The sequence below is a fragment of the Myotis daubentonii genome, chromosome 10, assembly GCF_963259705.1.
Source record: "Myotis daubentonii chromosome 10, mMyoDau2.1, whole genome shotgun sequence".
Classification (NCBI taxonomy): domain Eukaryota; kingdom Metazoa; phylum Chordata; class Mammalia; order Chiroptera; family Vespertilionidae; genus Myotis; species Myotis daubentonii.
In genome coordinates this window covers 60,919,697-60,933,077 of record NC_081849.1, presented here as the reverse complement: position 1 = coordinate 60,933,077, position 13,381 = coordinate 60,919,697, and the positions used below count along the sequence as shown (strand labels likewise).

Below are 13,381 nucleotides of genomic sequence, written 5' to 3'. Positions count from 1 at the left end.
GTAGTTTTGTTTAACATTCAAAGTCTTTTTATACATAATATTTCATCTGATCTTTGCAACTCTATGAGTTGAAGAAGGAAGAAATTAATACCACTAATTTACAAATAAAAAAGAGATAAAGCTCCATTATACCATGTTTGCCAGGATGGAAAAGCTAATTGGGAGCAGCACCCAAGCAAAAACGTAAGAGTTCTAATTCTTAGTCCTGTTGTAATATAAATTTTAAAATGTCATTTTCTCCACCTGCCTCAACATCCCCACAAGCAAACTGTGAGCACCCAACCCAGGAGATCAGGTGCGCCAGTGTGTAAGTGGCTCCTGTCAGGTGTGTTTCCTTTCCTAACTTCCCCTGACTTTGATCTAGTAACATTTATACACATCAGTAAAATCCCCTCATACTTTTCTTGTGTACTCCACCCTGACTCCTCCTCCCTGCCCACCCCCAATAAAGGCACTTGACCATGGGTCCTAGCTCTCTTCTCTGCTCTCCACATGTTTGGTTGAGTAAACTCCCATGATGCTCCCTCACATGTGACCCTAGGCATACAGTAACTCTCTCTCTCTAGACCAGTGAGTATGATAAATTTTTTTCTGTGTCTCCTCTTGTCAAATCTGACCAACCAACCAACACAAAATACAAAATACCTGTGCTCTAGGAGGCCTCTCCATACACATCTGCTGTAATAACAAACCCACTACTTGAACCACACCTCTGATCAAGCAGATAGTTCCAGCACCTAACTCTCTTACCATACATAAGGAAAGGAGATCCTTCATTTGCTTCAAGTATTACTTTTTCTATTCAAGAATCTTAAGTCTCAAATATTGTTTTAAAAACACCTATATGTTAGATAGTCTGAGCCAAAAAGGCATGGATACTGGATTTGCTTACTCCACAGGGTAAATTAACAACTTTGAAGCTGTGAGTGCTTCCCAGAGTTTAAAATCCACTAGAATCCTAGATTTTCCAACTGCTCTCCAATTCCTCTCAAGAAAAAGTAATTACATTGTTCTTACTAAAGTGAGAGTTCAGACACATGACTGTGGTTAAAGGGCTACTGACATCAACTATCCTAACTAAAAATTCAATGTTGGACGCTGAAGTATATATTTAAAATACTAAGGTTTTGGTAGACACCAAATAAAAGTGCTAATGACTTAGAAAAATAGCATCTAAAAGTAGAATCAAGAACAGAGAAATCTATTAACTTGTGAATTTAAGTACTAATTTATTAATAGAATTCATCTTAATTATACTGCTTTTTTGTAACAAGAAAAATGGTAAATGTGATCCCGAAAAAAATTCCTAAATGCTTAATTAATCATGTAAGTTTAACTAAACCTATAGAGCACTCTCACCACATGCTGGATGGAAGTACCCAGAACAGGATCATGTACTCAAATATTCACAGAATCTTATATTTTAGAATTAGATGAAGACTCATACTTTATCTAATCAAACTATATCAGTGGTCACCAACTGGTGGTCCGCAGACCACTGGTGGTCCGTGAGGTCTGAAAGGTTGGCGACTGCTGTTCTATATAATACAAAAAAATTCTGCATTCCAGTGTTTCTGATATGCTCCAGTCTCAGATGGTAAGATGATCACTACATCATGAACCAAACCATTCCATTATTGTACAGCTCTAGTCCATGTGTATACAGAAATACACACTCCACTGTTTTCCTAAGACCAAACAAACAGGAGTATTTCAATTACAAAAAACCCAGCCATTCATCCATCTGAAGACAGCTGTCACACTTTCTCTTGTGTTCTTGAACAATGAAAATTACTCTTCAATTATTCCTCGTAAGAAATGTTTTCCACACTTTTCATCCTGGGAATCCTTCTTGATATGCTTGCCAGTTTGTCAATGTCCCACTTAAAATGTGCCACCTAGTACTGTACACAATACTGCACAAATGGTCTGACTAGCACAAAGTCGAGAGCTTTAATCTACTTTTAGTTCATATTAAGTCCAATAAATCCCAAATCATCTTCATATACTCTGCTGCCAAGCCAGGTTTTTCATCTTGTAGGTATGCAATACCTCTTCCCCTTGAGGATCTTTCCTGTTATATTTATCTTGCTAATCCTGGCCCAGCATTCTAGCCTATTAGGATCACTCAGAACCTCAATTCTATTTCCTATCGTAATTATTAACAACTTCTCCCAGCCTTGTCTCATCTTTGAATTCAGTAAATATGGTATCCTTCAATCTGGCACTTAGGGGTGAAAATAGTTAAACAAGACTGTATCAAGAATAGAATCCTATGCCACAATATCAGAGGCCGCTATTCAGGTGGACAATCAACATTTTTCATATAATTGAGCAATCAAGTATGAGTCTTTATAGAAATCATGATTATCAATACTGAAATCAAACTACATTGTGTTGATGTTATTTCCTCTATATACTCACTCATCTGGAAACCCCAAAGAAAGAATAGGTAAGTATAGAAACTATTCTTAGTGAAACATAATGGCTCCCAATGATCTCTGAAATTTTTTAAATACTCAAAGGACAACCACTTGATAATTCATTCAAGAAACTTTGTGAAGGATGGTATCAAACTCATTTGTCTGCGGTGTGGGATGTTTTTAAAAAGTGAGGTGCTTATTCATGCTCAATTTTTCTATGATGTGTAATTTTTAAGTTACTGATACTGGCCTTAAACTAAATCTGAAAATTCCTTCTGAACTCTAGGATAGCATTCATCTTGATCACGGTGATCATCCTGAAAAGCAACTAAATGTCCTTTATCTCCTCACTTAACTTTGCACAAATATCTCTGAGAAAGTTACAGCTCTAGTCATTTCAGCTGTAACTGCATTTTCCTTGCTGGTTAACAGAAGAATGGAGATGCTCTGCCTTTCTCTATCTTCTCCATATTACACAATTTTGCTCAATAAGTGTATCTTGCTTGGATGTAAAGCCTTAACAAGTTGTTTAAAATAATTTTAAAAGCCTGGCTTTATTATGGGTTTTTGCTTTCCTGATATTATTCTTAAAATGTCAAGCTGCTTTTCCTTTTCATTCTTAGTCCTATGTGCCTCCTTCCATCTTCCACATACAGTATTTTAAAATCTGAGTTTAACACAGAGGTCTCCATGCAGCCACCCTAGTTTCTATTCACCATTTTATTTTTAATCACATTTGGTCATAATTGTCAGTGCCACACAATGTTAGGGTTAGAAGAAAACCTAACTGTACAGTCAGCACTCAATTTTCAAAATTGCTTACCCTTTAAGAATGCACCAGACAAAAAGAGTTTAGAAAATAGCCTTTATTTGTGGACTTACCCTTTTAGCTTGTCACATAAATAAAAACCTCAGAATCAGAGATGATTTTAACTCATGGCTCTACCACTTACTGGAAGGGCAGATTTGCTTACAGAAATTGGAGCTCAGTGAGGCTACCTGTAAAATGGGCACAGTAATACCAATCTGATTTTGTGGGTTTTAGAGAGTTATAAATAGCTTGTTCAAATTTAACACATACTAGGTAAACAATAAATGTTTATTTTCTTCTTCCACAAGTTGTTTTTTTTTTTTTAATCCATTTCTAACTATAGTTTGGGGAAAGATACACTATCTCAACAGCGTGAGGATTTGCTTACCTACACACAAAATTTACTGATCTCTAGTTCTCAATTTGCTCTTTCAAGAAAGAACAAAATAGTACCATTTTGGTTCCACTGATGAATTCAACAACAAGGATACCTAGAGAATTGCACTTTTCACCAATATTGTATTCAACATACTAAGGCTGAATACCCAGTGAAAATAAATAGGCAGTCTATGCGAGAAGACCAACTCAAGCTGGATACTCCCCCTCAGGTCCCTAATCTAAGCCTCCTTACTAGAAAAGGCCTTGTATAATAAAGTCATAAATACAGCAGAAAGACAACTGGAGCCCAAGTCAAGTTCCCAGCCCTCACTTTGCCACAAAGTGCCAGGAAGTCATTCAATCTTTCTGGGCTTTGGTTTCTTTATTTCTAAAATACCACTAAGGAATGAGGGAGGGGGAGAAACAGTCAATTATCTTTAAGTTACCTTAGATGACAAGCTCATTAAGCCTTTATCTCACCACATACTTCTATAAGCCAATTTGTGGCCCAATAGGTTACCTTTGCCACAATTTGCTCATTCACTAGGTAGCAAAATACAAGCATTACAAACATCCTATCACATCTCATACCTAGATCAGAAGAGTAAAGAAGAACTTACATGTACATATGGTCTGGTATCAGGCCAGGTTCCCCTTTTACTGTCAATCCTTATTATGTCTTTCCTACAGTACTTCATGTAGCACTACAGAACCTCTCACACATATTTCTGCTTGCACTCATAACAGTAAAAACACAAAATTCCTTCATAGACTTCAGCAATACCAAAATGCTACAACTAGTGAGAAATAATCTCGAAGATCCTTTCAAAATAAATTTATCATTTTTGTATATGTTATTTCTACAAAATCTACGGATAGCAACTTGTCCCTATCTTCCTTTTTTATCAAGCTAAACCTTCCTTTTCTTTTTTCCTCTTAACTTGCTTTGTCTGCTCCAATATTCCTTAAGTATTACTTGTTATATATTCTCTGATCTGGGTTTCAAAAGCAGATGATTAAAACTCTGTTTTCCATTGTTTCTCTCTCTAACCTGAAATCCTTCTCAAAGATGTCCTTTTAAAAAATTAATGTGGCTCTACACAATACTTTTTTATCTTTTATTAAAATCTTAAAAATAGGCAAGAATACTGTTTTGGCAACATCAACAAACCTTAAAGGTCCAACTTGGTAGTTTAGAACCTAAATCACTTGTACAGGGTGCAAGATATAAGCTCCTCATAATGAATTCCAATCTATAATGAACAGAATTAGAAGATTTTAGAGAAGATTAAAGGAGTAAACCTGACTTCTCTGAAAAAGGAAATAACCACCAAACACAGGAGCATATGTATATGTATATGTCCCCAAAAACTGTATACACACTTTGAATACCATTATTAATTCCAATGGTTTATAATTGAAATAAAAGAAACATCAATTGAACTACCAACTGTTAGTGTATACATTTTTTTGGGACACCCTGTATAAGTGTATATGCATATATGTGTGTATATTTATATAACATATATGTACATGTTATATTAAGATGCCTACTAGGAAAATCCAAATCAATGGATTTGGCAAAGGAAAACCATACTGTATTAAACTTCAAGTCAATTTCCAACTTTTAATACCTCTGGAAAAATGTTTCAAGTAAGAGATTGATTAAGTTAGGTTTTTAATTTAATATAAATGTCAATTATTTTCTTTATTCCCATTTTCAGCAATAAATGAAAAACTGGCCCTCCCATTCCTGGTTCTGCCAAATCCACAGGTTTCATCATTTAAATCCCCCCAAAAGTAAAGGAAGGTAAGAGAGTCAAGTTCTTGAAAGGCTAACATATTTTCCTCAAGTATGAACTACCTTTCTGTGAGAATTAGCATAAAAACCGTAACTGTCATTAAAATTGATAAATATCCACCCATTCAGCAAAAGTATGACCTGTTACTATATATGATGATTACAGTCCCCCAAAAATCAAATCGCTGTCCAATGCAAGTTAATTACAGATTTAAATACCAATGGTCCCCGCATATTCTACTTCCTTTAAAGAGATGTAACTGCTAAAAGTTTGCTTTATCTAGGGCTCTTTGGCTACCACAGTACATTGTGAAAACAGGTAGTTCTTTTTCAGCAGAACATCTTCCATTTTCTCACTTAGTTAAAACAAAGGATGTTCTTAAACTAACGACAGTATGATTGGTTGTTACCTTTGCTCTTAACTTAAAATAGGATTTCTGCTTTTCCTTTAGTCCAAGTCAAACTCACAATCCCAACAAGGAAACAAATAATAGTATGTAGGGGATACATGTATTTAGTTCCTACTACAAGTCTAACAAATTAAATGCTAGATGCTCAGCCTGGAACTCAGGATTTCAAGCTGAGACAAAAACACATTATGCTGAATACATTATTAAGGAAAGAGGATCCACGTAGATTGTCATTATCAGTCTCATTTCATAAAATCAAGTATTGAGCTCCCCAGCCTCCAGAATTGTTTCCTTCAATTTACCTTGTATAATTTTTTTCCTTTTCTGCCCATATCATGCGGTCCCTTCCCTACAACATGAGGATGGATGGTAGAAAACTTTCAGTCCCTTATTCTTGAGCTAGCCATTACATTCAAAAGTGACACTAATAATTTTTTCAAGTCCTTGTAATAGATGTCATGAATATTTGTTTAATTTTCCGCCATAAATTAAACAAAACTAAACAATACCATTCTCCTGGCGGGCAGGAGGGCATGAAATAACAAAGAAGTACTAAAAGGTGAATGGGGACACAAAGTAAAGGATCTAACTTCCAGGGCTCATTTATAAAAGGAATATATAGGCACTTATTGCTCATACTCCCCCTTCTACAGACAGTAAAGTACCTCGTGTCCCCTTTTAATGTCTTTAAAACTCAAAGCCAAAAGAAATGAATGAAATCAGAGCTATTTCATTAGCTCCATTAAAACTATACCAAGGCGTGCTCCCAATTCCAAACTGCAATCTTCTCCATTATCTTCTGTACCTCAATTCAGCAAACATTTGTCAAGCCCTACTGTGCTAGGAAGGTAAATCTGCAAATAACTAGGCCCAGATTAACTGCAATGACTTGTAGAAATCAGGGTACATTTCTGGTCTTAGTAACATGCTATCGTCTTAAAATGATTGAGCCTATCTCTCAGAAATATGCTCTTCAACAACAACAAAATTTAAGATCTTTGGTTTCAGGAGAAAAAGAAATCCAACTATGTAAAGTTCAAATTTCCTCATACATTTAAGTGCCCCAACATCATGTAAACTCTTTAAATAAAAAAAAAAAGTATACCGGAAATGATGGACTAAATACAACTACTGGAAGTGCTCAGCACGCAACCAGTCAATAAATATTTATAGAATAAAACTGTAAGTTTTATTTGCTCTCAAAATCCATTCTCTGAGGCACATACGAACTCACTTGACAGCCACCTGCTTCCACATTTTGCCTTCTGGTTCACTAATGACTAGACCTTTGTTTCTCAAATTTCAGTAAGATTTAGAATCACCTAGAAAGTCTGTTGGAAAGGCAAATTCCTTGACCACTTCCTCCCCCCAAATCGCAGTTCCAGAAGCTGGATCCTGCATCTGTAATATTCAAGTGAATCTCAGACGGTCAGATCATAGTCTCAGTTAGCATTGGCTTACCCTCGCAATGGGCAAGGGGAAAATTCTGGGTTGTAAATGATATTAATTAGAGAACAAAACTGATTATATATCAACTAAGCTATAAGTTACTCGATTCTTTTAAAAATTCACTAATGCTTAATAGACAAGACAAAATATAAGTAAAATAATTTTTGCTTTGAAAATGGAAACTATCACTCAATCCACCAAAACAGACACTTTTCTGAAATACTTAAGTGATTGTCAATATTTAGAAAAAGATTCAGAACAAAGCAAGTTACGGAATGTAATTCAGGGAAGCACTTATATAACTCTGCTATAATAGTTTTAGGGGAAAAAATACCACATTCAAAATACTCCATGTCAACACAGGAACCACTAGCCACATGTGATTATTTAAATTAAAAATAAAATTTGAAATTCAGTTCCTCAGTTGCAATAGCCACATTTTAAGTGATCAAAAGCCACACATGGCTTAGTGGCTAACATACTGGATAACAGATATAGACCATTTCATCATCACAAAATTCTACTGGATAGCTCTGGTTTGGAGGTAATGGTATCTAAATAAATATGTAATCTGTGTCTCCTGAATCAGAGACCTCTATCCAGCAGTTTCCAATTTTAAATATATACATCCACTTTAGCTAATTCACTTAAAAAAAACACAAAACACCCAAAACCCTAGCATAATTTTTCTGAAAGTTGTTTTAAGAAAGGTCACTCAAAAGTGAATGCTTATTCATGTCAGATTATCAAAACACAAATATTTAAAGAGGTCTGAAAATATCAAAGACACTAAAATGACAACTACGTTTTCACTAAATCAGAATCAATGAAGAGTGTTTAATTATTAGAAAACAAAAGGTAGTAGGTAAATAAGACTGGTCCAGAAAGATTAAAATACTTATGACTAGTTTTCCAAATACTTCAGAAATATTATTTATATGTATAACAAATAACTGCTTTACCACTGGTTTTAAAATGATCTTGCTACAATTAATTCTAGTCAGTGACATTTTACTATCTTCAATTTCTTTCCACCAACTTAACACTAAAAATATCTATAAATAACATAACTACCATAAGACTTACTTAAATGTAATTTTATATGTGAAGGACTATTAACTCAAAAGCCTGAGCAACTCCTGGTTTTAGCAAAAAAGTAGCCAAAAGTTAATCAAACAACTTGCAACGTAAAATTTTATCTCTCAACTGCATCAATACCTAGTTTAAAACAATACTGTATAATAAAACTCAAAAGCATGGGCAACAAGATGCTGAAGCATGAGAAGTAACTACCCATTTAAGAAAAAGTAAGCCTTATTACAAAGTAGAATTAAAACTTCAACAGGCTCACAACTGTATACTAATTCAAATTTAGACCTACTTTCCCTGAAGATAAAAACATCGCTTTGACTAGGGTTCTTTTACAAGAGTTCAAGTGTACTCAAATATGATCTCTAAATTACAGAGGACTATACTGATTCTAATCAGGAAGTTCTGCTCCATGGAAGAATTGTATAAAACTGTCTTAACAAATTTAACACATAAAACCTAACATTAAAAATGTACAAGTGTGAAAAGGTCACACAAATGATTACAGTTATAATAGTATAGCATTCCCTCGTATTTTAGACTCCTTAAAATTATCTGTTTACTTCAGAGGTCTACATCAAATCTAAGAATCAGCAAAGAAAAGCAATAACTGATGGTTACTAAAAACTGTATGAAAGGCCTTTAAAGAGAAAAAGACTGTAGTAACTTACCCGCAACACTAGTGATTGTAACTGGAACTCCTTGCACTTGAACGCCTGCCGCACCCAGGTTGGCAACACTCACTGTCTGAAGGTTAGGCACTGATGCAAGCTGGGCAGTATTCAAAGTTATTGGGGCACCAGCAACAGCCACAGGAGCAATCTGAGCAAGAGTTGTGCCACCGCTTGAAGACACTGGGGTGATGGTTAACTGTTGGGATAACCCAGCATTCTGAACTTGCAAATTGGAGAGACTCTGAATATTCTGAACCTGTACTGTTTGCCAACTGATTTGCCCTGAAGGTGTTAGAGTTGGAGCCCTGATAAGCACCTGAGTCGGATTTACTGCTTGAAGTTGAACATTCTGCAAAGGCTGCTGCTGGATGGTCTGAATTGTCTGCCCTGACTGGAGTTGAAATGACTGTGGCGGAATAGCCTGAATAATCTGTTGCTGAGGCTGTTGGATCTGGATCTGTTGTAAGATGGGCTGGCCTACAATCTGCACCTGCTGAAGAGAATTTGATTGATCCTGTGTATTCTGTATCCCATTCGACTGAAGCTGACTGGAGCTCTGGGCTTCAGACTCAGTAGCAGCAGGTGTTTGAGATTCTTCAATAGTGCGCTCTGAATTATTGGCTGATGTGCTTGCATACTGGCCCGTATCTGCTGAGCTCACTAACGTGTCACTGCTGGTCAGAGAAGTTGAAGCAGTGGTTGTGCAGGTGGTGGAGGAGGAGGGGGATTCTGGCATAGTACTGGAAGAAGCAGTGGTGGTGGTGGGTGTGGAAATTAACTGACTCCCATTAGAGGTCCCACTGTCAGTAGTAGTGGCAGGCTGGCCAACCTGTCCCGTCCCGCCTCCTGCAGCCACGTTGTTTATCACTGGCAAAGCTAAAGTCACTCCTCCAATGTTAATTGGCAGGGTGGTTACAACTTGAGCCTGAGTACCAGGAAGGGTCTGTAATTGCAGTGGTATTGAAACACCAGGTCTAATTTGGACTGGAACTGTCTGATTTGCCAGGTTTTGAGCAAGAATATTCCCAGAAGCTGTCCTGTTAGCAGCCGTGAGGATAGCTTGATTATTACCTGCAGAAATGAGCTGAATTTGACCCTGCAAATCCTGTAGAGATGAACTACTAGTTGGATTGATCTGAATTTGCTGGCCTTCCACTGTCTGAAGTTGTGGAATCACTTGGTACTGTACGCTACCACTTGGATTTTGTACTTGGATGACTTGAAATTGACCAGGGGTGGAAGAATTACCTGATTTAGTTTTTGTAGGAGACGCACTCCCGTTATTACTGCTGGAAGAACTAGACGAACTAGAAGCTGGTTGAGAAACGTTATTTTCTTTTGAAGCAGGAGGAGTGGAGGCAACAAGTTGCCAAGCGTTTCCAGCAAGTTGTGTTGTGACCAGTTCTAGCTGTTGTGGTTGATTCTGAAGTTGCACCAATCCTTGGCTTGGATCTATAATAATTTGCTGTTGTCCAGTTGCTTGGTTTTCACCAGGAGTCCCTATTTTGCTGCAAGTAGCTGCCAGTAAAGCCAGAGGAGAGGGCTGAGAGTCCTACCCAAAAGGGGATGGTAAAGGAGAGGGGGGAAAAAAAGTGGGCGGATTTAGTGGAGGCCAGTAGTTGGGAGGGGCTTAGTTATTTATTTTGACAGCTCTACATTTAAGAACTTACTCAGGAAGTGGCAGAAATGAAAAAAGAAATATTAACAAAATCAGTAAGATGTAGGAATAAGGAAGCTGATCCTGTAATACAAAGTTTAAATAAAAGAAAATTTTCTAACAAACTTCCTTAAAAGTGTTATTCTCCTGAACTCAAAATGTCCTTGGGAAAAATACACACCGGTTTGGGTTTCTTTTTTTTTATAGTCTGAGTTCCTAGTGTCATTTTAACCAACGTTACCCTCAAACATAAAATCTTTATAAATTTACAATTTAACTTCCTCACTCTCAGAAAGATGCTTTGAGTGGATAAACATGTTTATCCTGGTCTTAACTTCTGGGCATTTAAAGGGCATAACTCCCTCTTTCCCCTTAGGTTCCGTGATGACATGTTTAATGTTTCCTTTTACCTGGGAGCCTGAGGTTTTGGTTTTTTTATTGTTATTCTCTGGCTCAGAGGGTTTCCCTCCTTCTGTAGCCATCGCCGCTGCCGCCGCCTCCTCCTCCTCCTCCTTCTTCTGATCTGCAACAAACCCCCCCAACACACAGGCACGACAACAGGTTACCAGCATGATTAGCATTCGGCTCCCCCCCGCTCGCCTCTCCCGCCCCTGCGAGCAGCGGTCTCCATACACCCGCGGTCCACGCACGCCGGCAGGGGGTGGGGAGGAGGAGGGCAGGGAGGAGGGGGTATCACAAAACGTGGTTGGAAACCCGACCCATCGGCTCCAGAGCGACACCCAAAAGGAGGCTGTTCTCGCTCAGACATGAAGACAAAACACAACCCTCCTTCCCTCCCCCTGATTCTCCCCCGCCCTCTCCTCCTCCCCTTAGCATCTCAGCAGCCCCGGGGGAGGGGGGAGAGCCGAGCAGGGTCTGGGGAAGGAGGGAGAGGGAGGCGGCGAAGGAGACCGAGGGGGGTGGAGAATACGTACCGCTCATCCCGCATTAACAGGACAAACCCTCAGACGGAGACGCTGGGAGAGAGGTGGGTGGGGGTGGGGGTGGGGGCGAGGCGGGAGGAGAGGCCGGTCCCGCCCGCCCGCGGTGGCTCGGAGGAGGCTGTAGCTGGCACAGGCTCTGCCTCTTTTTCCGCGAATGGCCGCCGCTGGGCTGTGGCGTAGCAGCTCCTCTCTCCGCCCGAGCCCGGCTGACTCGCCCTTGATTGACAGCGGCGGCGCGCGGCGCGGGCGGCAGCGCGGGCCAGGGGCGGGGCCAGGGCGGCGCGAGCCGGGCCGACTCCCCACCCCCCTCGGCCTCTCTCCGCCAGAGCCGCCGACTCTCCACCCCTTCCCCCAGCGGATTGGCCGCCGACCTGCCGGGGGCCGGGGCGCTGGGGCCGCCTCCTCTCCACCCCTTTCTCGGGGTTATTCTTTTTGCAGCTTTTCTGTTCCTCTCTTGGCTCCTCTGTGCTCTTTCTCTCGGCGTTCTAGCTCGGGCGCGCGGCCGGTAGGCCCTCCATGCAGCCAAACTTGTTGTCTCAGGATATCCCGCCCCCTACTCATTCCCCTGCGCCCTCCCCTCAAAACCCCGCTCCAGCACCCCTCGGAATTGCCAGTAAGGAAAAAAGTAGGGCTACCGCTTAAGGGGAGCCGGAGGGGCGGATGCAGGGGTGCACTGGCCACAGACGGCTTGGCGCGCCGAGCGAACTGGCCGCTGCCCCGGCGCAGGGAGCATGCCTTTCCCGAGGCGCATCCGGACCCGGGCGCCCTTTTTCCCTGGCTTGGCCCCCATTGGCTGAGCCCCTGGTGACGCGCGCTGAGTGGTGGAAGAAGAGGGCGGGGAGATGCCGCAAAGGCTCTTGGCCCTTGTAGTTTCCGGCTGCCGCGGCGCCCCTCCCTGGCACCGCCTTCCCTCCCGCCCCCGACCGAGGCCGCGCTGCCGAGCGGAAAGCTGCCCGAGGGGGCGGTGGCGGCAGGGCGTGTCCCGGGCCGAGTGGGAGTTGAACTGAGAGAGGAGGGGGAATGGGTGTTGTTTGCCTGGGCCTATCCGCCGCGCCGGGCTGCCCAAACCACCTCTGCCACCGCCTCCTCGGCTCCAAGCCGCTCCCCGCGGGGCGAGCTCACACCCGGAGCGCTCGGCGATTGAGCGGGCGGCAGCATGGGGAGGCGGGGTTTGCTGTCCTCCGGGTTTGAATGAACCCGGCTTCTTGGAGAAGTGCTTTCGCCTTTCCTTTCTTTGCTCACCTCCCTCCCCGAGGCCCCCCGCTTCAAATCCGGGGCCTGCTCTCCCACAGAGAAGGATCTTCCATTTTAGTTGTTCTCTGGCTGACTGCTGGAGCAGAGCAACGGCCCTCCTTCTAACGCTGCATCATGTTTTGCCGAGTAGCGCTTATGGTTGGTGGACTTATCAGCCTCACCAGATTCTCGAGGTTAAAAAAACCCCAGCTCCATTTGGGTCAGCACCGGTCACTGCTCAGCCTAAGCTTCTGGGCAGGCGGAATTTACATCTGACCTACAAAGCATTTTATTGTCCAATGCACTTGAGCAGTCTCCTGGCCCCAGCTTTCCTCCAAAGTCCTGAAGTCAGGACGATGCCATGGGGTATAATAGGCGCCTGGTTAAGTGTCTCAGAGGTGGCAGTGAATAGCTTATGTAAACACTGGCCTTGGGAGTCAGGGGCCCTTGCACACGCAGGCTCACTGCCACCCACTCCCTTCTGACCTGGGCTCCACACACAGCTTTGTCCA

The 13,381-nt window shown here is 41.3% G+C and overlaps 1 protein-coding gene across 4 annotated transcripts in view; it reads right to left on the bottom strand.

Moving 5' to 3' along the window:
* SP4 (Sp4 transcription factor) overlaps positions 1-12,352 on the bottom strand; it is a 56,675-nt gene extending 44,323 nt beyond the window's left edge. Inside the window, exons 1-3 of one of the 4 annotated variants that reach the window (XM_059712522.1) lie at positions 11,628-12,352; positions 11,103-11,215; positions 9,033-10,578 (exon numbers count right to left, since the gene is read on the bottom strand). In XM_059712522.1, the coding sequence (XP_059568505.1) occupies positions 9,033-10,578; positions 11,103-11,215; positions 11,628-11,634 (1,666 nt within the window). In that variant the 5' untranslated portion in view covers positions 11,635-12,352. Of the gene's footprint in view, positions 1-9,032; positions 10,588-11,102; positions 11,216-11,627 lie in introns of all 4 variants that reach the window. The other 3 variants (XM_059712524.1, XM_059712520.1, XM_059712523.1) reach the window with 3 other exon arrangements.
* Positions 12,353-13,381: the final 1,029 nt, after the last annotated feature.